General features: G+C 37.0%; 2 protein-coding genes across 5 annotated transcripts in view; one reads left to right on the top strand and one right to left on the bottom strand.

The window, feature by feature from the left end:
- The first annotated feature begins 7277 nt into the window (after nucleotides 1–7277).
- LOC106871572 (GTP-binding protein 8-like) lies at nucleotides 7278–15187 on the top strand. 2 transcript variants are annotated; one of them, XM_089354607.1, is made up of 7 exons: nucleotides 7278–7412; nucleotides 8605–8941; nucleotides 9226–9324; nucleotides 10116–10246; nucleotides 12299–12398; nucleotides 13794–13906; nucleotides 15046–15187. In XM_089354607.1, the coding sequence occupies exons 2-7, from the start codon at nucleotides 8630–8632 to the stop codon at nucleotides 15131–15133; spliced, it is 843 nt and encodes a 280-aa protein (XP_089210733.1). In that variant the 5' UTR covers nucleotides 7278–7412; nucleotides 8605–8629; the 3' UTR covers nucleotides 15134–15187. The 2 variants fall into 2 exon arrangements, with proteins under 2 accessions (XP_089210733.1, XP_089210734.1); XM_089354608.1 differs by having other exon boundaries at nucleotides 7328–8506.
- Nucleotides 15188–17965: 2778 nt separating this feature from the next.
- LOC106871586 (MBT domain-containing protein 1) overlaps nucleotides 17966–22376 on the bottom strand; it is a 37522-nt gene continuing 33111 nt past the window's right edge. For all 3 annotated transcript variants that reach the window (XM_089354602.1, XM_089354601.1, XM_089354603.1), the window contains 4 exons: nucleotides 21543–21626; nucleotides 20303–20476; nucleotides 19268–19432; nucleotides 17966–18739 (listed from right to left, as the gene is read on the bottom strand). In XM_089354602.1, coding sequence (XP_089210728.1) covers nucleotides 18732–18739; nucleotides 19268–19432; nucleotides 20303–20476; nucleotides 21543–21626 — 431 coding nt within the window. In that variant the 3' untranslated portion in view covers nucleotides 17966–18731. The remainder of the gene's footprint in view (nucleotides 18740–19267; nucleotides 19433–20302; nucleotides 20477–21542; nucleotides 21627–22376) is intronic.

Below are 22376 nucleotides of genomic sequence, written 5' to 3'. Positions count from 1 at the left end.
ATATAATAAATAAATCAATAGACATTCCACCTCTTTCTGTGTAACTGATTTTCTTCTTTATTTTGAAATAAACTAAGCGTTTCGAAATTATTTACGTGCCGTAATCCCGCTGAAATTCCACTTTTCGAATGTCACTCATAATATTGATTTCTAACTAGACCGTAAAATTATTGGAGAATAGGTGTGTATTTATATTTAGCCTGCTTTTGTATTTACCGATATAATAATGTTTTATGTGAGTTTGTGTGTGCGCGCGCGCGAAAGAGATAGACTAAGAAAAACGTGCGACGAAGGAAAGTGCAGTGGTTGGCAACATGGGTCGCTTTGGAAGGCCAACCAGCCATGTCACATCTCCCCTAACACAAGTATAGTGTTTATAAGCTGCAATAATTGTACCCTATCAATCCTACATTTGTTACCTTCCTCCTTGATCCCATCCTCTTACTCCCACCTATCTCTTTATCATAACCTTCCATCTCTCATTTCTGCCATCACCTGCGCTGATAGTACCTTTGTCCTCATTACTCAGTCCACTCGCCCTTCAACAGATTTATATACACAGAAAGCTGATTGAGACCATTGACTTCTCCCTGCTCTTCTGCCATTCATCACTGTCTCTCCTCCGAACCACTTCTATTGCCACCCCTCACTCTCACTCTCTCAATTTTTATCTCATCACCCACCTCCGTTATTAATCCCTCCCCGTCGACTTCACCCCAAATAGCCCGAATTTTTTCCATTATATTCTTGTTCATTGCACTCATCTATACTTTTGCTGACCTTTGCCCTTGCCAATCGCCCTCCTCCCGACTCCACGACCGCAAATGCCTGCCTTCTTTCCATCATAGTCATGTTCCTTTAAGAATTTGAAATCTAGATTTTTATAAATTGTTTAGGGTTTATTGTCGCCCAAAATATAATTTCATAAAAGTATTTTGTACAACTATATTTAATCAAACTTGAAATATGAGTCCTATATGTACATTTACGCTCTATCACTTTTAAACTTCTTCAAGTAGTTTTACATGATAATATATTAATTCTGGGAGAATACCGAAAGTTTTCTCAGAAATACTATAATAAAGGCGACCGTGAACGTGGCCTTCAACAGTCAGTGAACTCCCGTGTGAAATAAGAAAATGAATTGACTTTTCATTAGTTTTTCGTCCCTGCAGTTCGTACAGTCATTCATTGAGAGAATTGTTTCTCGTGTCGTTAACAGCTGAAATGACGGACAGTCATGAGAACATAGAAGCGACAACCGAAAGATTTTTTTTTTACTTCTTTTTTGCAATGAATGGCTGTACTAAACAAATAATGCGCAAAAAATATAATTGTACAAAATTACTTGATTAATTAATGTAAAGGATGGGCTTAATATAAAACTAATTGTTCTTCGTCTGACTCAAAATTGATTGCAAATTTTAGCACAAGGGCTGTAGGTTCGGGGAAGGGGGTAAGTCAATTACATCAACTCCAGTGTTCAGCTGCTACTTATTTCATTGACCCCAAAATGTTGAAAGGCAAAGTCGACCTCAGCAGAATTTGAACGCAAAGACAAACGAAACGCCACCAAGCATTTTTCCGGCGTTGCTAACGATTCTGCCAGCTCGCCACTTTACGTCTGACTCGACATCTTTAAATCGTTCTGTGCGACTAATTGCAGCAAACTTTTCCCTTGTTCGTCCTAAGGCCATTAATACCATTAAATTCACTTTTAACTAAATATGACGATAGAATTGTAATTTCGTTTTTTTTTTCACGGTGTCCTATAAATCTATGATAAAGATTTGAAATTTGATGCTGGAACCAGAGATTATGGCACTCGTTTATAAATATGAGCTTCAACTCTTTGTTGATTACCAATTCCATTAATTTTTGTTAAAGGCGGCGAGCTAGAAGAATCGTTAGCACGCCGGACAAAATGCTTCGCGGCGTTTCGTCCGTCTTTACGTACTGAGTTCAAATTTCGCCGGGGTCGATAAAAGAAACACCAGTTGAACACTGGGGTCGATGTTATCGATTTATTCCCTGCCCTCAAAACTGCTGGCTTTATACCAAAATTAAAAAGAGTTAATTCTTCACGTTTCTGTTTCCTCAATACTTGAAAATGAGACCAAAACCCAATTTGGAATCTTCATACCGAGAACATCTCCCAAGCAGGCAGTTAACCATTTTCCTAATGCCATTTACCTCACTTGGTCTTCGGCTTCGATGAGTAAATTGGCAGCTCCTACCTATGGAGCTGAACTTCTGCGTCATTTCAGCCTTTTCGTAGACGTCAAACACTCTTGTCTTATTGATTCTACAACCAGCCTTTACAGTACAGTGTCAGCAGTCGGACATCGTCTGCCGGCTTCATTTTTTTAAAGTCAACTTCAAATCGATTTCTTTGCCAGTTACTCGGACATCGTCTGCCCTGTATTTCACAACAAAACGGTAACACAGTTATTCGCCATATTGAAACCCACCCTCCGAATCCCAGACTTGACATTACCAAGCCATGAGAGATTCGCCATTTTGACTTCATCTCTCAGTATAGCACTGACATCAGAATGAGATTAATTGGGCGTGGCTGTTTAGACGCTGGCGATTTGGCGCGGCTGACTGGACATTTAGCCTGTTTTTGCGACAGTACGTTTTGGTCTTGAGGCAAACACGCGCGCACAGATATAGAGACAGAGAGAGATTACAAACACGTTTAACATAAACACTTCCCCTCATACACATAGAGTAATATACTCACATAAACAGAGGAAGTCGGGGGAGCAAGAAAGAAAGAAAGAAAGAGAGAGAGAGAGAGAGAGAGAGAGAGAGATTAAAACGAGAAAAGCATTAAATCGTCTAAAGCTTTGTATTATTTCTCTGCGAAGAATGCATGTCTTGTTTGGGAAAGTTCAACCCACGCCAAAAAACTTAACCCAGACTTGAACAATACCGCTGGTTGTATGAAACCCATCAACACAAACAACCTGCACACCCTCGCCGACATTGCCCCCTTTTGACATTAAGAAGTGGCCATTGTTATTGGCCATTCTCTGCGATAACGCCTTTGCAATCATGTCCGCAAGGCGCGGCTAGACACGCCATTGGGTCTGGAATGTATTACCCATTACTCCATCCACCCCTCATCTTTTGCTGCTTAATCCACCCTACCCCCTTTTTTCTTTTTCGTTGTTTCCTTGATGAGATAGTTATGGGGTGGGGGGGGTCCCGATAATTTTATCTTTGATACTTTTATTGTTTTGTCTTTCTGTCCTTCCTGTGAAAATGCGTTGTTAATAAAGTCACAGTTCGTATTTATCAATAAATGACAAAAGACTGCAAGAGATGAGTGCCGTCTTCTCCGTGGACGTCAACCTTCGATCCCACGGCTGAAGTCAACAAGAATCTTTCTCAGCCTTGTCCAGCCCTTTATATAATCACGGGAAGTATCCAAACTCCAGCTCTGGAAAGAAAAGCCTGAAAACGACCCTCCTCCAATCCACATGGGAATCCCTCTCTCCTGCTGAAGATTTTCAATGGTGGCTCGAGAAGCACCATGGATTCAATGGAAGTCATTTAACTGTCTGAGAACGAAAACGGGACGATCAAAAGTTGTTTTGGTCAGACGGAGGCTGCAAGACCGGCCCAACCACCTTTAAATATGAAGAAACTGGACATATTATGGAGTAGTGCCTTGTCAATCCTCTATTGCACAATCCATGCAGTTCAATAAAAATGTAAAGAACTGTGTAAAGAAATGGGGAACTGTCACATCACCAATAAACTTTGTAGAATTGGAAGACGATCCCAACAAAGCTACCGGACCTGATGGCGTTTTTCCATAACTTTGAAGCTAGGAACTTCCAAGCTAGCTTCCCGACGATCGCACTTTGTCTAAATGTAGCAAAGCATAAACCAACTTAGTGTACACACGCGATATCTATCCCAGTTTATGGAAACAATCGATAGTGTGTCCTATCGCCCAAAATAAGAAGTCTAGTGAATATTCGAAACCCGAACTCTTGGCACTTCTGCCGGTTTGTGTTTGTTGTTACTTTAAGTTTAAGCTTAATGACAGTCAAGTTTAGTAATTTAGTTTTAATCCCCCAATTGCGTCAGCTTGACCCCTGTTGATCTTCTGTTCATGACTCATCTTTGTAATGACTGTTTGTTAAATAGATGTTGTTTAGTCAGTTCGTGCTTAACATTCGAAAGAGAAACACATTTGTGGTGGTGACACTTGACTGTGGCCACCACAACCAGTCAACTACAGCAAACACCATCGCCAACTCCAGCTCACCCACTTTAGTTTGCCTTTTGTCAAGAAATCGCTATCAGCAAAGCAAAACTTGCTTACACACACACGCACACACATTTCAACCAAACGTTTTCACATACATAATTACAACGACACATTGTAAGCTTGCGTTTAGCACAGAAGTTTTTGATTGTATTCTTTACACAATCTCTATGGGACCGTTGTAAACAAAATAAATATCGGAGCTATTCTCGTCCTCATTTACCTCCTTGTTCTACAACAGCAACAAATCAAACTCTAAATGCTTACGTCATTAACCTAAATGCTGTCATCCTTGATCTTATGAACGGCAGACCCAGCACGTTCACATCCCAACATCTAAAACATGATGGAGGCAGTCATAAATAATCCCTCCTTATTATCAATAGTGTCCTTGTCTTCCTATACATCACCTTGCTCTCCATCTACTCTCCATAAATCCAGATCCACTGGAAACCAGCTGCTTTTTCACATCAGACAACGATATTCTCTCACCGTCGAGAATTTTAACAAAAGCAATGACGTTGTCCCAACATAACACGCCCTTGTTAGGTTTTCAAGCCTTGTAAAGTGCTTTAAGGCTGTGTTTAGTCATAAATTCTCCGTTGGTTGTTCACAATATTAAATAGGCTGCGTAAGGAGACAAGAATGACCACACTGGTATTAATTTGAGCTTTTATATATATATTTTGTTAACCCATATCGTTTATATTTACATATGTACGAGAGTATTGTAGTTCGCTTGAAGCATTGTGTATTGTTTGTAAAAAATAAAGTGTTTTGAATGGCACAACAATGCGCTATGAGAACAACAATGGACTATAATAACTGTTGTAATTTAATCATCCATAGTCTGATATAATATTTCGAAATATAAAAAAAAAAAAAAAAAAGAAGCAGTGTTACGGATGTGCCAGCACACACGTGCTTGAGATGTGGTCACCCTCATGCACTTCTCACGAGGAATTCCAGAAGGAGCTTCGTGAAACCAGTGCAGAGACGCTTCCGAGGAAAAAAAATAAATAAAAATTTTTAAAACGTTAGAAAATCGATTATAGCAGTGACTCAATCAATTCCTAGGGATATCTGAAGAAGGAATTTTTATATTCCGAAGTATTATATCAGGCTATGGATGATTAAATTACAACAGTTATTATAGTCCATTGTTGTGCCATTCAAAACACTTTATTCTTTACATGTGTACATATATATCTTTGATTTAGTGGAACAACGTTCATGAAACAAGGAACATAATAGTTAGTAAGGAATCTTCTGTATTCCACAAGCTAACTAATAGGAAAGTAGTTTAATGCTACTGAAAATGCGATAAGTCGAAAAAAGCTAGAGCTACTGCATGTAACCAATATATGTTATTCGAAACTACAATTAAAGGTCAGTGCTTTTTGTTGAATACGACTTAGGCATCTTAAATAAACAAAAGTCAAAGAGAGTGAGAAACCGACTCACTTTGCAAAGTGATATAGTAATGTCTGGACGGCTGAGTGGCTCGAATCTGGAGATGAATTTGTCAACTTTTTATAAGTGTAAGCCAAATTTTCCATAACCTTCGATCGAGCTAAATAGTTCGCTCGAGGGAAAACGTGCACACTTCCTTTGAAGTTCGTCGCATCGACCATAACATGTCATCCATGATGATTAGTCAAGCCAATTATGCGAAGGCATTAATGTTTGTTTATGGCGATATGATAAGCCGTGGTCTTGATCTGGGAAGAACTGAGAGTGATGGTTCAAAACTCAGCAGGCGCCTTCCTGTTAATTAAAATATTCTAAGAATATACAGTCTTCTACTGTTACTTAGTGATTATTTATATATTTTAGAGGCATTTCTTTCCCCTCTTTATGTTCAAATATCAAATTCCTCCGCATGTCGCTGCTGTCGTTTACCCACAGGTCGGCCCATTTTTCTTTTCATTTTTTTTTCCAGTATGGCTGTGAGGTTAAGAAGTTCGCTTTGCAGCCACGCAGTTTCGGGTTCAGTCCCACTACGTTACACCTTGGGCAAATGTCTTCTAGTATAGCCCCGGGCCGATCAATGCCTTGTAAGTGGATTTGGTATACGGAAACTGTGTTGAAGCCCGTTGTATATGTGTATGCGTATGAGCGCGCGCGGGTGCATATGTATGTATGTGTGTGTATGTATATATTAGTGTGTGTAATTGCGTTTTCACCACCACCACTTTACAATCGATGTTGGTTTGTTTACGCCATCGTACTTAGCAGTTCAACAAGAAGACCAAAACGATAAGAACTGGGGTCAATTTGTTCTACTAAAACCCCTTGAAGGTGGTGCCCCAGCATGGCCGCAAACCAGTGACTGAAACAAATAAAAGATAAAATCTGTGTATTAGTCAACGTGTCCTTTAAAACAACAACAACAATAATAAAACAAAAACTGGTGTGTAATTGAGAGAGGTTTAATTGTTATTTTTAGCAAGTCGATGAGACTCCATCGTTAGCAAGTTTTATATCTAAGTGGAAATTCGCTACGGTGTGAGCGAACCGCAGCAGAAATCTTCGGAGCAAGAACTTCCAGGAAGCAAGTGTTTTGTTCTGCTAGTTCCCGACACTCTAAGGGTAGCCTGACCCACCTACGACATGACACCTAGGCAGTACCATCTTAACAAGTTATAGGCCACGGGGCAAGTCAATGCACTTGATCTTTACTATTTTTTTTTTTGTTAGCAATAAGTCACAACATACATAGATCAATGATAGGCCCCCTAAACCTATGAGGCCTCAGGTAACTACATATTGTGTCCAAGACTTCCGACAAGACGGCACTGCTTTTAAGGTTCCTCTAGTTACTTTTGAAATGCTGTCCTCGGTGTGGATTGAACTCGGAACCTTCGGTTGATCCTCTTTCCCTGAACTGTGGTGTATGTTTAACACTCGGCCACAAAGATCACAGAAAAAAAAACTTGCATTGTGGATCTATGAAGCTGTCAGGCGTGAGAGTCACTGAATGGAAGGCCCTCCGCAATATATATACGAAGGGAGATAACTAGCATTTTACCATAAATCTTCGTCTTTTGTGGGTCGAATTCCGTTTACACCGAATGTTTGTTGTCGCACCTTGTCAGGTCGAGGAGAGCTTTATTTGAATAACTTTGTAAGTAATTTGTTTTTACTAGATTGTTTGGAATATCTAAATATAGCACTATGCTATATAATAAACTACAAGAAGTGTTCTATTTACCATTATAGATTAAATCGATTTTCCGTAACCTTGGGTTCCAAAGATATTTCGAATTACGGATTGTACCGTACCAGAGGTGGTCACATTGGTCAACATACGCAAAATTAAACTAATATTAAATCTATTTGAGTAACTAAAAGAAATACAGGTACCTGTACGTTGGAGTAAATGATACAAGTGTATTAACTTGTAGCGTACGAGGTACCAGTAAATTTGTCTGGTGGCCGATGGAATTTGAAGTTGCTGCTGGTAAATAAGTGCAGTTTATACGAGATTCCAGACCATCACTGTCAATCTTGTACCTGTATTTATCGTGCTGTGGCGTTCATTATTCTAATATTAAAATGACGAAGCAACGATCGAAGTTTCGCTATCACTGAACTTGTTAAAAATAGTAAACAAATCACCCTCAAATTACACCCTGACGTCGTTTTAAAATAATTGAAGTTACACACGAAATCTTTCTAGATGCTATTAAAAGATGGGATGGCCACGGTTGGTATAGCATGACTGACCTTGATCAAGATCGTTTCGATCATAGTTGACCGGGTAAGCAAACAACGACGAACTTAAGTTACAGTTGGATTAAAAAGGCTTTCGTATTTATCAATTGTTTCCAACTGGGTTTCTAGTACCAGCCTCTTCAGGAGGTTAACCTGTGTGGGGTGCCACCCACCCGTATAACAGCTTCAACTCGATTACATATTACCAGCTGCTCTCGTTGGTGACCTGACAAAACAAAAGAGATAAGAACCTTGTACACGGCTTGCAGCATGAATACGCAAGAACAAAGCGACACTCGGGACTGGGAGTAATAAGACTCCTGGAACTGGGAGATCCCTACTTCTGGTCTGAACGCTCACGAAGAGAATGAAAAGCTTCGACGGGTTTCTTTCAGCTTCCGTCTATCAAATCCACTCACAAGGCTTTGGTCAGCCCGAAGCTATAGTAGAAGACACTTGCCTAAGGTGTCATGCAGTGAGACTGAACCTGGAACCATATGGTTGGTAAGCAAGCTACTTACCACAAAGCCACTCTTGCACGTATATTTTATTAATATATTCATATTGTTTTCTTTATTCTATTTTATTTTTATATTTTACAGACGAAATACCTGTCTTGGATAAGAAATGATTGTAACAAAAAGGTTTATATTTGACATAATTGATAAAAGGACTGTCTCAAAATTGATGCCTAGTTACCGATTAAAAAGTCATTTGCAGAAGACTGATCACCCGAAAGAAATTCACCAAAATCCAATTTTAAAACTTCAGGAATATCTCCAAGAACCTCTTTTACAAGATCATTTAATTTTCCAACCAAACCTCAAGGAAATTCAGCAAGGAATGACATTATTTGAACCACATGGGAAAAAACACAAAGTAAAGTTTCTGAAATCAGTATTTGATGTGAAAAATCTTCCAGATGAGAAATTGCCTGAGGTATAAGACATTTTTGTAGCCTTTTAGTTGAATGGGGGGGGGGTTCTGTTCAAAAAACAGATTGTCTTCCTTCTGTAATCTCTTTTACTGTTCTATACCACTCAAAACCACGTGGTTGTAAAGAGAGCTTTACAACCACCCAACCATGTAAGATTCATATACACACACGCATAGCTTGGAGTATTTGCTTACTATGTATCTTTCTAATTTGTTTTGTTTCGTCTTTTTTTTTATTTATTTAAAAGACCTCTTATAACAATAATAATTCTTTTCTTGTTTTTCAGGTTGCCTTTCTTGGACGAAGTAATGTGGGAAAGTCTTCACTCTTGAAATGTTTATTCCACAGTTCTCCTGATTTACGAGTTGATGTGTCAAGAAAACCAGTGTGTGCCTTTTGAATTTTATTCTCAAAATTTTGTTTAATTAGCATCTAAAGGACCCTGGATTAATCCTAGTTTTCAGCATCCAGTCGCTGGTCTGATTACTTAGGCGCAAGTGTGGCTTTGTGGTAAGAAGCTTGCTTCCCAACCACATGGCTCTGGGCTCAGTCCTACTGTGTGGCACCTTGGGCAAGTGTCTTCTAATATAACCTTGAGTTAACTGCTCTTTCTCCCTCGCTTTGTCTTTATATATATATATATATATATATATATATATATATTCTTTATATATATATCATCATCATCGTTTAACGTCCGCTTTCCATGCTGGCATGGGTTTGTCGGTTTGGATGAGATGGAATGTATACATTATGTATAAATGATGATGATGATCACTTGTGTGACAAGGAAATCATTTTAAAGAATTCAGTCTCTCTTTTTTTTTAGTTTAGAATCATAACTTTAAAATATCATCATCGGCGGCAGCGGCAGTTAACATCTATCTTCCATGCTGGCATGGGTTAGATGGTTTCACAAGAGCTGGCCTGCTGGAGAGCTGCACCAGGGTCCAGTTGTCTGTTTCGGCATGGTTCCTGTGGTTGGATGTCCTTCCTAATGCCAACCACTTTACAAAGTGTGGTGATTGCTTGTTACATGGTAACAGCATGGGAGCTTTATGCAAAGCACCAGTCTCATTACCATTTAATATTTTAAGGCCAAAGTTTACATGAAATATTGTCATTCCAAGTTATTATTTATGAAAATCAAATTCCATTCTTTCAAATTCAATTTAGGGTCGAACAAAATGTCTGAACTTTTATGAACTGGAAAACACATTTCGTTTAATTGACATGCCAGGTTACGGTTTCAACATGCCTGAACATTTCGTTGAAAGTGTGGAGAGTTACATCAGTTCCAGAAGAAAGTAAGTAGACATCAGAAGTCAGAATCTTAATTTTCATCATTAGAATTAAACTCGTTTTGCTTTGTTTCATTTCATAATTCTTAAATGTAAGCCAAATATAACAAGAGCACCAATGTCCTCTCAACGATTAGCTAAAGATGATTTTTAAAATGAGAATATCTGAAATAAACTCGACTGCTCTCACAAACGAGAATACTAAAAATGAACATGACCGCTCTCAAAAATTAAGTTTTAAAAAAATGGAAAAATAATCCAGAATCCTTGTCCAGTACCTGATAGATCCCAATGGTAGTCAAGGAATGTGAAGGTGGCCGTAGAAAATTTAGTAACAGTAATAAATAGTTTATCCTTATCTAATACAAGCCAAAGTTAACAAATTCACCATTCAAAATAGTTTCAAAGGTGGAGGTAATAATAATAAGTTCAACTCAGGAATTTTTAAATGAATAGCATGAGACCTTTTGGTTTTCTCTTCTCTTAAATTCCGGCCTTCCTTTAGTATTCCTGTTGTTTTAGATCGATGTATAGATGTATGTATATGCGTAAATATACTGTAAAGTGTTAATATGTATGTACAATATATATGTTATATAAAAATATGTGTTATTTAATTTCTGAACGGTTTTGCTGCCGTTTTGTTTATGTAGTTTGATTTCTTTATCCATCAGTTTCTACTAAGATAGAGAGACACGAGTAGAATTAATAACAGAGATGTCTTGCAAACAAGAATGTAAAACAAGTGAATGTAAATATAACAAATAATCCAGAATCCTTGTCCGGTTCCAGAACGATCCCAAAATCTAATCAGTTTGTGCCAGTCATGAGGCCTGAAAGTTTCATCCGAATCCATTCGGCGGTTCTTGAGATATCCTGTCCACAGACAAACAAACAAATATGACTGAAAACAATACCTCCGCCTTCGCTGAGGCAGAGGTAATAATAGAAGCCTGAACAGACCGTTTGATTACAAGCATCTTGTTTACCCCAGACATCATGTCTGCTGGCCAACGTTGGTTCTGATATCAGGAGACATTGTGCATGCACACATACATACACACACATGCAAATCCTATGTTTCAAAGACTATTTCCAACCAGTTCATAAACCTATCTTGCTCAACAAGAACATAATTATTTTCTATACAAACAAGGAGCAGGCGTGGTTTTGTGGTAAGTCACTTGCTTCCCAACTACATGGTTCTAGGTTCAGTCTCATTGCATGATACCTTGGGCAAGTCTTTTCTACTATGGGCAACCAAATCATTCTGAGTGGATTTGGTAGATGAAAACTGAAAGAAACCTTGTGTATATACATACTTAAGTGTGTGTCTTTGAGTCTGTGTTTGTCCTCCACCATGCTTCATGATGGTGTTGGTTTCTTTATGTCTCCAGGACTTAGCAGTTCAGCAAAAGATATTGAGAGAATAAGTACCAAATTTTAAAAAAAAATAATAAGCCCTGGGGTTGATTTGTTTGGTTAAAAGACCCTGCAAGGCAGGTGTTTCACTCATAAACACACACATTGCATAGTCTGAGAGTCAAACTCACAATCCCTCAACCGTGAGTCTGCTGCTCTATAAATGCAAAACACCACGGAGGAATAGACGTAAGCTTAAACAATAAACTGCGATATGGCAAGGGATTACTGTATATATATTTATATACGATGTGTTCTTTCAGTTTCTGTCTACCAAGTCCACTCACAAGGCTTTTGGTCAGCCCGAGGCTATAGTAGAAGACACTTGCCCAAGGTGCCACACAGTGGGACTATGTGGTTGGGAAGCAAGCTTCTCACCACACAGCCATTCCAGCGCAAAGGGAAAAATAAAATTATTCTGCATCTAATTCTAATAACTGAAAAGCAAAGTTAGAAAATGGTTGATCTTTTGATGAGTTTCATTTCCAAAATTCTGTTTTTACTTCAGATGCAATATTTGATCCGAATTAAGATAAACAGACATTGGTACTTTACTTGTGCAATGATCTTGTCTGATTAGTCAACTTTTTTTCAAGCTTTTATCATAGTAAAACATTGTATTTTTGTCTTTAACAGTTTAACCCGAACATTTTTACTGATTGATTCCAAAGTTGGAATCTTATCTACTGACAAAATTGCTTTTAAAATGTTTGAAGAATTCAGTATTCCTTACGTTGTAAGTATTCTTTTGATTATTGTTGCATGATGTATGAAGATGGTATGAGATCTTACAAAGATTTTAGTTTTGTTACTGTTGAGTTGAATAAACAGTTCTACTGAGGACATTTTGAATTCTTTCTTCGGATCTTTTTTAAAACGGGGGCCACATTTTTCATTAACGAAACACTTTGAAACTTGGAACACTGGTAGAATGTGTCATATAAAACATCTTTTTCTCTTAGTCTTCTTAAAAAAAAAAGAAATCCATAAATTATTCCATGTTAAAGTTGTCGTATTTCTGTAATTTCAACCAATCACTGACGTCCATTCAGCCGATATACATTAAGTGCCGACTACATAAACAAACGATTCTGAAACAATTAACCCTAACCCTAACTCTAACCCTAACCCTAACCGTAGGGTTAGAGTTAGGGTTAGGGTTAGGCTTAGGCTTAGAGTTAGGGTTAAAGCAAATTTAAAATGAAAAAAGCAAATAAAACGAAGAATCGTTTGTTTATGTAGTCGGCACTTAATGTATATCGGCTGAGTGGACGTCAGTGATTGGTTGAAATTATCGAAATAAGACAATCTTTTACATGAAATAAATTCGAATACAAAAATATTTTTCTGTTCTATAACACAAAATAGATAAGTATACGAAGTTTGAAAGTCTTTCGGTACCAAAAACACTACGTAAAACATTAATGAAAAATGTGGCCCCCGTTTTAAAAAAGATCCCTTTCTTCCAATGCTTTCTGATTCAGGCACAAAACCAGCAATTCTGAGGGTGGGGCTAGGGGCAGTTAATTAATTACATTGATTCCAATAGAGTGGAACTAATGGACAGAAACTGCTGATAAAAGCTCCATTTTCTGTGCATTTGTATGTTATGTACATGTGCGTGTGATAGATCGCTAGCCACTAAACCTTTTTTATTTTCTCTCTCTCTGATTAATTTCTGTGTTCCTTTCTGCTGAAGAGCGTAGGCTCGAAACATAAAAGACTTTCTCACTTCCCGCATTAAACTAATACATCTGTTTGTTGTTTACACACTCGTCCTTGACTTTTGTAAATTCTCACGATATATCTCTGCACAAGACTATAATAGAAGACACTTGCCCCAGGTGCGATATATATATATATATATATTTCATGGTTTCACTTAGACATAGCAATACTTATGACTAGTTCTTAGAACTTATAATTTAGAATAAAGCAACAGTAGAGTACAGAGTGTGCTATCAATTAATGAATGATAGAAGTACAGGAGTTAAAAAATCATTAGCTTACAGCTGTTTCTGTGATGTATGTGTTTGTTTACTTCATTAGCTTACAGCTGTTTCTGCTATGATGTATGTATTTGTTTACTCCACCTGTTTCTGCTATCATGTATGTGTTTGTTTACTTCCAGATAATTTTAACGAAAATAGATAAATGTCGACATCATTTACTTCTAAAGAATTTGTTCTCCGTCCTTAAGACTCAAAACCAAATCATTTGTTTTCCTCAACCATTTTTGGTTAGGTAAGTGAAAAATTCAAAATTTAATCAATCAGATTCCTTTTCATCAATAAACTTTAATGAGTTTTGTTAGACTGAGCATTTGATTTTTACATAAAGTCAACCCAGTCGAGACCACTTGTGATTCTGGTTTTTAAAAGTGATCTAAATTAATCCATCAATCAAAATTTCCTGTTAATTCTTATTCAAAACACCAGCTTAAATAATAATAATAATAATCCTTTCTAGTAAAGGCACAAGGCTTGAAATTTTATGGGGAGGGGACTAGTCGACCTCATCAACCCCAGTGTTCTGCTGGTACTTAATTTATTGAAAGGATGAAAAGCAAAGTCGACCATGGCAGAATTTGAACTCAGAATGCAGTGACAGGGGAAATACTGCTAAGCATTTAATAATAATAATAATAATAATAATAGTAGTTAAAAAGTTAAATTGTTATCTCCCTTGTATTAACAGCTTTAACCCGTGGCCGTCGCCATTTGTATTATTCTTATTGAATTTTTCGTTATTTTCAAAATAAACTGAATCAAAGGCAGTGTATTTCAGCAGAAAAAAGGCCATGAAAGGGTTAATTTCTCCTGTCACAAAAGCTACACACATTTTTTAAAATCTCTTACACTATTGAAGTGAGACAGTTGAAAACAAAGGATTAGCAAAGATAATCTGAGAAAGATTTATTTCACTTGATAAGACTTCTAAGATTTATAGATATGTATTATAAAACAGAACTGTACTTTTCAAATACTCTGTGTGTGTGTGTGTAAGTGCCCTACATGGCAAAAACCCTTGACATTAGTGGGTGGTGGCGTTGTACCATTTGAGAGATTTAAGGTATAGAAGGGACAGATACAGGTGTCTTGTTGTAGAGTAGATACATGGATACTCCATTTGGAAAAGGAAGGTGAGTGAATTGGGAGAGAGATGATGATGGAGATGTGTCTGGACTTGCCCTCAGGGGACATTAGGGGCTGGTGCGAATACGTGAGGTGATATAGAAACTTTGGCTGGGTTTGAAATCCTTTCTAATTTTCCATTATGAATATTTTATATTTACACAGCATGGATTTATATATAAAAAAAAAAAACATTGACATTTTGTGATGGTAGCTACTTTCTATTTTGCTTCGTTTTTTTCTTTTCAGCTCTTTGACAGGTGAAGGAATTCCTTTTTTACAGACTTTTATAGCATATATAACTGGAAACATTGCAGTGAAAAGCTTGGAAAGATAAATAATAAAAATATATCAATAAAAAAAATAAACTATAATTTTGTAAGAAACAACATTTACGACTTGAATGATTTTGTGAGTTTGTAACAATTTATAGTTCATGGTGTAATTCCTGTTTGGTTGAAGAAGTCAAAGGATGGAAATGTGTTTGCAGTGTTTTCACCAAACTTTGCAAAATAATTAAAATATTATGAAGTGCAGACATGACTGTGTGGTTAAGAAGCTTGCTTCCTAAACATGTGGTCTCGGGTTCAGTTGCAGTGTGCAGCACCTTGGGCAAATGTCTTCCATTATAATCCCAGGTTGACCAAAGCTTTGTGAGTGGATTTGGTAGATGGAAACTGAAAGAAGCCCATCGTATATATATATATATATATGTGTATGTTTGTGCGTCTGTTCCCCCACCATCGCTTGACAACCGATGTTGGTGTGTTTACGTCCCAGTAATTTATCGGTTTGGCAAAAGAGACCAATAGAATAAGTACTAAGCTTACAAAGAATAATTCCCAGGGTTGATTTGTTTGACTAAAGGTAGTGCTCCAGTATGGCCGCAGTCAAATGACTAAAACAAATGTTTAGGAACCCAGATGAAGAATAAAGTTAGACACAGGGACCCAGGTCTAAAAACGGTTAAAATAGTAAATTCGTAAAGAGTTACCCTGATTCTCATTCAAAAACCATTGAGCACCAACTTTAGGGATATATTTACTGGACATTCCAGAATATCTGAGATTTTAGTCCTATATATTTCTGTTATGTAACAAAGGAAACGAAAAGACATGTCTGGTTATATTTCAACTGGGTAAATTCATTTATTTATTCTAAAAGAAAATATGAGGACATTTTGAGAGAAGTAATCTTACAAGTGATGTGACTCTCTTTCTTATGGAAACAGAGGAAATATCTGCCCTGAGATTAAACCAAAATATCAACAAAAATGAAAGCAAAGAAAAGTTTGTACATACGTTTGTAGAGACAAGCATGGTTGTGTGGATACGATGCTTGCTTCTCAACCATGTGGTTCCAGGTTCAGTCCCACTGTGTGGCACCTCGGCAAGTGTCTCCTAAAGGCTCAGAGCTGACCAAAGCCTTGTGGGAGGATTTGGTAGATGGAAACTGAAAGAAACCCATTGCATATATATATGTTTTTGTGTCTCCTTCTTTTGACATCCTGTAATAGTTGTAAATGAGTGTCACTGTTATACAAGCGATGTCGTTCATTTCCAGTCTCTTGTGGGAAACATATCTGACCATGAGGAAATATTACTTCGCTTGGAAACGGGTGAGGATTGGCTACAGGAAGGGCATCCAGCCGTAGAAAATTTGCAACAATGAATTCCAGTTGACCCAAAGAAATGCAGATGATGACCATTATTTTAATGCATTTATATTATTATAACCTTCAATGCCTGAAAGAAACTGTTTCTCTATAATATGGTTGCAATAAATATTTTCGCTTTTGTGTAACTGAATACAGTTTTCATACAACTCACAACTTTCTTAATTACATAAAACATTTGAATAGAGTTGGGGCCACATTCTTAATAACCAACTGTGGACAAATTAATCCCTCAAATACAGCAAAATCAAAAGAGTGGAACATGGTATTTTGGTGGTTGGTTATGTTGGATGATTAATTAAATGATGGAGGTGCAGAAAACGGTTTAAACTAATGAAACAAAGAATACAATATAATAACATGGAGAGAGGTTGAAAAACCTAACGTGGCCAAGTGGTTAGGGTGTTGCACTCATGACTGCTAAATCACAAGTTCAATTCCTGGACTGGGCAGTGTGTTGTGTTCTTGAGCAAAACACTTCATTTCATGTTACTCCAGTCCACTAAGCTGTAAACAGGTCACTCTACAATGGAATAGTCTTCTGATCAGGGAGGAATGTTGGCTTTATTTGCCAAGCTAGCGAAGTGGCAGCATTCAAAAGTTGAAACAATGCAAAGTGCACTGTGACCAGCGATGTATAACATCTAATAGTCTGGTTAATACTGTGGTACACTGTTACTTTAGATGTGATTGGTTGCCAAGATTTCATTCACTAAGCTAGATACAATTAAAGTCAAGAAACTTTTTTAAACTTTAAATCTCATTGAAAATCATCATCATCATCATCATCACCATTAGTTCACATCTGTTGTCCATGCTGGCATGGGTTAGACAGTTTGACCAAGACTAGTAAGCTGGAAGGCTGCAGCAGACTCCAGTATTTTGGCATGGTTTCAACAGCTGGATGCTCCTCCTAACGCCAACCACTCTGAGAACATAATGGCTGCTTTTACATGCCACCAGCACAGGTGCCATTTGCAGGACAACTATTTTCTCATTCCAAATTCCTTTGGAATTTCCAGAATATTTCTCCTGTGAATTTTTTTTAAATTTTTTTTATTTTTTTTTTTATCTATATATATATATATATATAGAAACCATCTCATTCTTAATTAAATTAAACAAATTACCATCAATTTAATTACAAAACTGAATAAAATAAAACATTTGAAATTTGTCACAAATCAAAGCCTTTTGCTTAACCCTTTTGTTACCAAATTTCTGTTGAAACACGTCTGTTTTGTTTCACTTAATTTTCGAAATGATGAAGAATTTAGTGAAATAACTTTGCCATTATTAAGTTGGTGTTTGGAACAAATTAGAATGAAATCTTGAGAGATTTTGAGATCATTTTAAGATGTGATTTGTATCAAAGAACCAAAGACAGTTTCTGGTGGATTGGTACCAAAAGGGTCAATGAATATCAAGAATAGAAATCATTTTCTTATTTCTCAACAAAAGGACAGAGAGAAGCAAAAGTAATAAATACAAATGTAAGAGATAAATAACAGTTTATCGTGCTTAATGCTACTTATGTACAAAGCTGTTTCAGTTTAATGAAATTGTTTTGAAATTATAATATTGGACTGAAATACAATATGAAGGAATGAAAGGAAAATGTTAAAAATTTTCCAGTTAACTGAGTGCAATAATGAAGTAAGGTGGCATGGAGATTTGGCCAGTCAAACCATTTTTAAAATTGTATAAGATCTTTCTATGATATCAGACATCAAACCAGTTCACAAAGAATTGCCGCCTTGTATACATGTAATGTGACTAAGTCTGGATTTATTTTCAAAACAGTACAGCAAAAAATAGAGACGGAAAAGCAATGATAGATAAATGTATTAATTAGGGAAAAAACTACTGTAAAATAGAGTTGAGAAGAAAAGATAACGAGAGTAATTAAGTGTCTGTTTGAGGTAATAATAGTGAATGTGGAAAAATGAACAGTTTTTTTAATAAAGAAAAAAAAAACACAAAATTTGGCAGTAAATGATATGGTAATTGAAAGGAAGTTCTTTGGAGTTGAGTGAGTTGCAAGAAGACATGTAAATGTAACATCAAGTTCTGCTCAAATGTTGTGAACGATGGCTGTGTTGAGAAGAGAGAAAGGAGGAGGAGGAGGAAGAGAAAGAGGAGTTGTGGTGGTTTCAGTTGTAAAATCATTTCATGAACCTTGTTATTGGAAGATCCGAATTTCATACTAGTTGTATTAACAATTTAATCTTGGGTTGAGCTCATAAAACTTCTTTCTCCATCAATGCCCTGGAATGATATAAAAAGAAAAACCAATTCAGCAAGTTCAAAGAATCCAGTTGCAATGAGAGATCGTCTTCAGACCTTATTTTCAAAAACAACTGGATGTTATTCGGCAGAAGAGGATTTTTTTTGTTTTGTTTTTCCTGCTTAGTAAAACTACGCAAACAATACACGGAACAGTTGTAGTGATCTTTATTGAACTGTCACAAGGAATGATGGCAAAAACGACCGTTTAATATCAGATCAATATTTGATGCTACACAATGGGAGGTTCAAAAGTTGGTTTAACGAGTCACCATTACTAACACTCTTGACATCTTTATATTTTTTCTGCTTAATCCTTTAGCATTCACATCCATTCAGTCAAGTGTAACGCTTATTTATTTTCAGAATGACTTTGAGGGAGGTGGGGGGGGGGGCAGATCTGGCTGGTTTAAATATAAAACAAGTAGAATATTTTGGACAGGTGTGGCCAGTTTAAATGCTGAAGGGCTAATTTGTCTCAAGTAAAGTCGTTAAGAGATGTTGATTTACCTATATTGGCCTCAGAAGGTACAGATGAAACAATGCTTTGTGAATGATCTTGGACTTGAAAAGATGAGGAGTGAAAATCCGAGCTGGGTGCATGAGGACTCAATACAGGGGGTGCATCTGAGGCTGAGCTCTCTTTGTGCTCAGTTTCAGGTTCAGGATTTAAAACTGGACAAAAGAAAATGGAAACAATAAAAAGAAAAGAAAAAGAACTCCAGATTTTTTTTTTTTTAATCAGTTATGACATTCCTGTTATAGTTTAACAATTTACAAAGTTTATCTGCAGAACCCAGGACATACGATGACACAAACATTAAAAAGATACCATCACAAATTTAGAGTCATCTTGGTCTATTTTGGTTTAGTTTCTATGCCTGCCTGCATACAGTCCGTGTCATTGTCATCATCATCATCATCATTTAAAGTTTGGATGATGATGACAATGATGACATATAATTTTTAAAATGTCAAAAATTAACAAGCAAAAACTAAAACAAACTTCAGTTGAAAGGAATACAATTAGACTAATATTAATTTTAACCAACAATAAAAGTCGATCCATTTCTGCTTCCCAATTTCAGCAACACATATTCAAAGTAATAAGTTTTGAGCACATTAACGCTTATGGAAGGCTCAACTTTGCATATAGGACCCAGGGAGATGGTTTTTAAACTTTGGCATGTAAAAAGCACCATTCGAGTGTGGTTGATACCAGTACCACCTGACTGGCCCTTGTGCCAGTGGCATGTAAAAAGCACCCACTACACTCTTGGAGTGGTTGGTGTTAGGATGTACATCCATCTGTAGAAACTGCCAGATCGGATTGGAGCCTGGTGCAGCCTTCTGGCTTGCTAGCCCTCAGTCGAACCGTCCAACCCATGCCAGCTTGGAAAACGGACATTAAACGACGACGATGATGATTTTGTAAATAAAGTGCCTTTTATATACCATTAAATATGGTAATTATTCTAACTTCAAATGAAAAGTAATTTTGACTAAAAAAGATATGGAATGTTAAAGATGGCAAACTTGAAGTACCTTTTGTGCTTAAGCAACCAGTTTCAAGGAAGGAGTCAGTATTGCTTTTGTCCAATAAAGGAGGTAATGCTGCTGCAACTGCTTCTGAAGTCAGCTGTACATGGGGTGGGCAAGAGTTCAAGTTCTCTGAGCCGTTTTGGTTAAGAGGTCGAGTACTTAATTTAGACTTTCTTTCTAAAGAAATAAAAAAAAATTAAATTTCAAAACAAAAAGAAATAAAGAATAAATGATTAAAGATAACTTGGAGGTGTTTTGTCATTCTTCCAATGGTTCAATGTCTTGCTACACGGTCAGCAGTTACAGTGAAAATAGTAAATTTCTATTTTAAAAAAATGTGTAGGTTTGGCATCAGGAATAACCTCTGGCTGTAGAAAATTCTACTTCAAAGGATTTTTGTCTGAGCCATACAAGCAAGGAAATGTTGATATTAAATGATGAACACAATACATGTTTGTGTGTGCACGTATGTGTGTGTGTGTGTGCGTGCGTGTGTGTAAGCACAGATGTTGATATTCCACAACTTTGCTTCAATAAAACAGTGAAGTGTTTGTATTCCTTGTAAACATTATTGACTGATTGCTCTGCCCTTTCAAAACCCTGTGGAATAAGAAATCCTTTACTAAAGAAAAGGTTAAAGGGTGGAGATGGAGTATATGTAATCTGGGTATACCCCCACTTTTAAATTTTGTTTTTTTTACGGAATCCTATGTTTCAGACCATGGAGAATCCGATTCTGGAAAAAAATTTTCAAAAATCTCAATTTCAAAATTTCGATCCCCCCCGCCCGGTTTTTATATAGATCCAAAGGGTAAATCTAACCCTAACTCAAACCCTAACCCTGACCCTAACCCTAACCCTAAACCTAACCCTAACACTAGTTTTGTGAGATTTGGCTGTTATTTCTAGCATGTAAATAGCCTACTTGGTGGGGGTGGGGGGTGAAATTTTTCAAAATCGGAATCTCCATAGCCTAAAACGTGGGATTCCGTAAAAAAAATTAATAAATAAGGGGGGGGGGAAGGTTCAGATTACATATAGTCCATCTCTACCGGTTAAAGATTGGCAACAGGAAAGGCACCCAGTTGTAAAAACCTGCCCCCAACTCCATCGCTGTCCAACTCGTATGCTCAATAGCAAAATGGACATGAACTGAACAAAATCCTTTTTGTGGTCGACAGCAAAAGGAAGGAAACAAAGACAAAATCTGCAGTTTTTCAAAGAAAGAACGAATAAAACTTACTTTTCCTTGGACCTTTGTAAACTTGTGTTTTGCCCCTTCTTTTTCGATTAGCCATGGATGCAGATAATGTGGTTGCTGAAGTTTCTGAGAAAAAGAAAAGGGAAAAATAAAACATTGTGTGAATTTCCTTCACGGTAAACATCCAAATTAAATTGAACAAAATCCAAGTCCTGAAACCTTCCTTTTTCTATTTCTCACTTATTACTCCCAGGGAAACCAGCAGCTCTTTTCAATATTTTTACAGGCCTCAAAGTCACCAAACACTACATGAAAAAAAGGATCGGTGAGCAACAGAGGCACATCTGATCGGGAGAAGCATCATGACATGACTCGTGTAGGTTGAGTCTGGTCATATTTATCACAAAACATGAGCTTTGGCATGCAGATGGCCTCTGTGAAGTTAAATAGGGAATTGGAAAGCCTTTGGCTTAAAATTGACAGCACAATTTGGATTCCCCCTCCAGATACCCTACATCCACAGACAGAAGTATTCATTTAAACACAGTTCATTTCTTACAGGAAATAGTTTGTCAATTTAACATTCAGCCATGGCTATTAGTGATGATAATGACGATGGTGGTGGTGGTGGATGATAGTGATGTTAAAGGTGGTGATGTTTATATACAATGGGCTTCCTGTAGTTTCTATTGTCCACATTTTACTCACAAGGTATCGGTCAACCTGTGGTTTCCTAAACTGTCACAACCTAAATGGCTACAGAATGAATTTCTTAACCACATAGCCATGCCTGTGGCTTAACAATGTTATAGAAAATGAAAAGAAAATGTATTGGAGAGGCAGCAACACATCCCAGCACACAGATAAATTTTTCTG

Source organism: Octopus bimaculoides, chromosome 7 (assembly GCF_046866305.1).
Source record: "Octopus bimaculoides isolate indiv1 chromosome 7, ASM4686630v1, whole genome shotgun sequence".
Classification (NCBI taxonomy): Eukaryota; Metazoa; Mollusca; class Cephalopoda; order Octopoda; family Octopodidae; genus Octopus; species Octopus bimaculoides.
The sequence above is the reverse complement of the archived record's forward strand: the minus strand, read 5'-3'. Positions and strand labels throughout refer to the sequence as shown.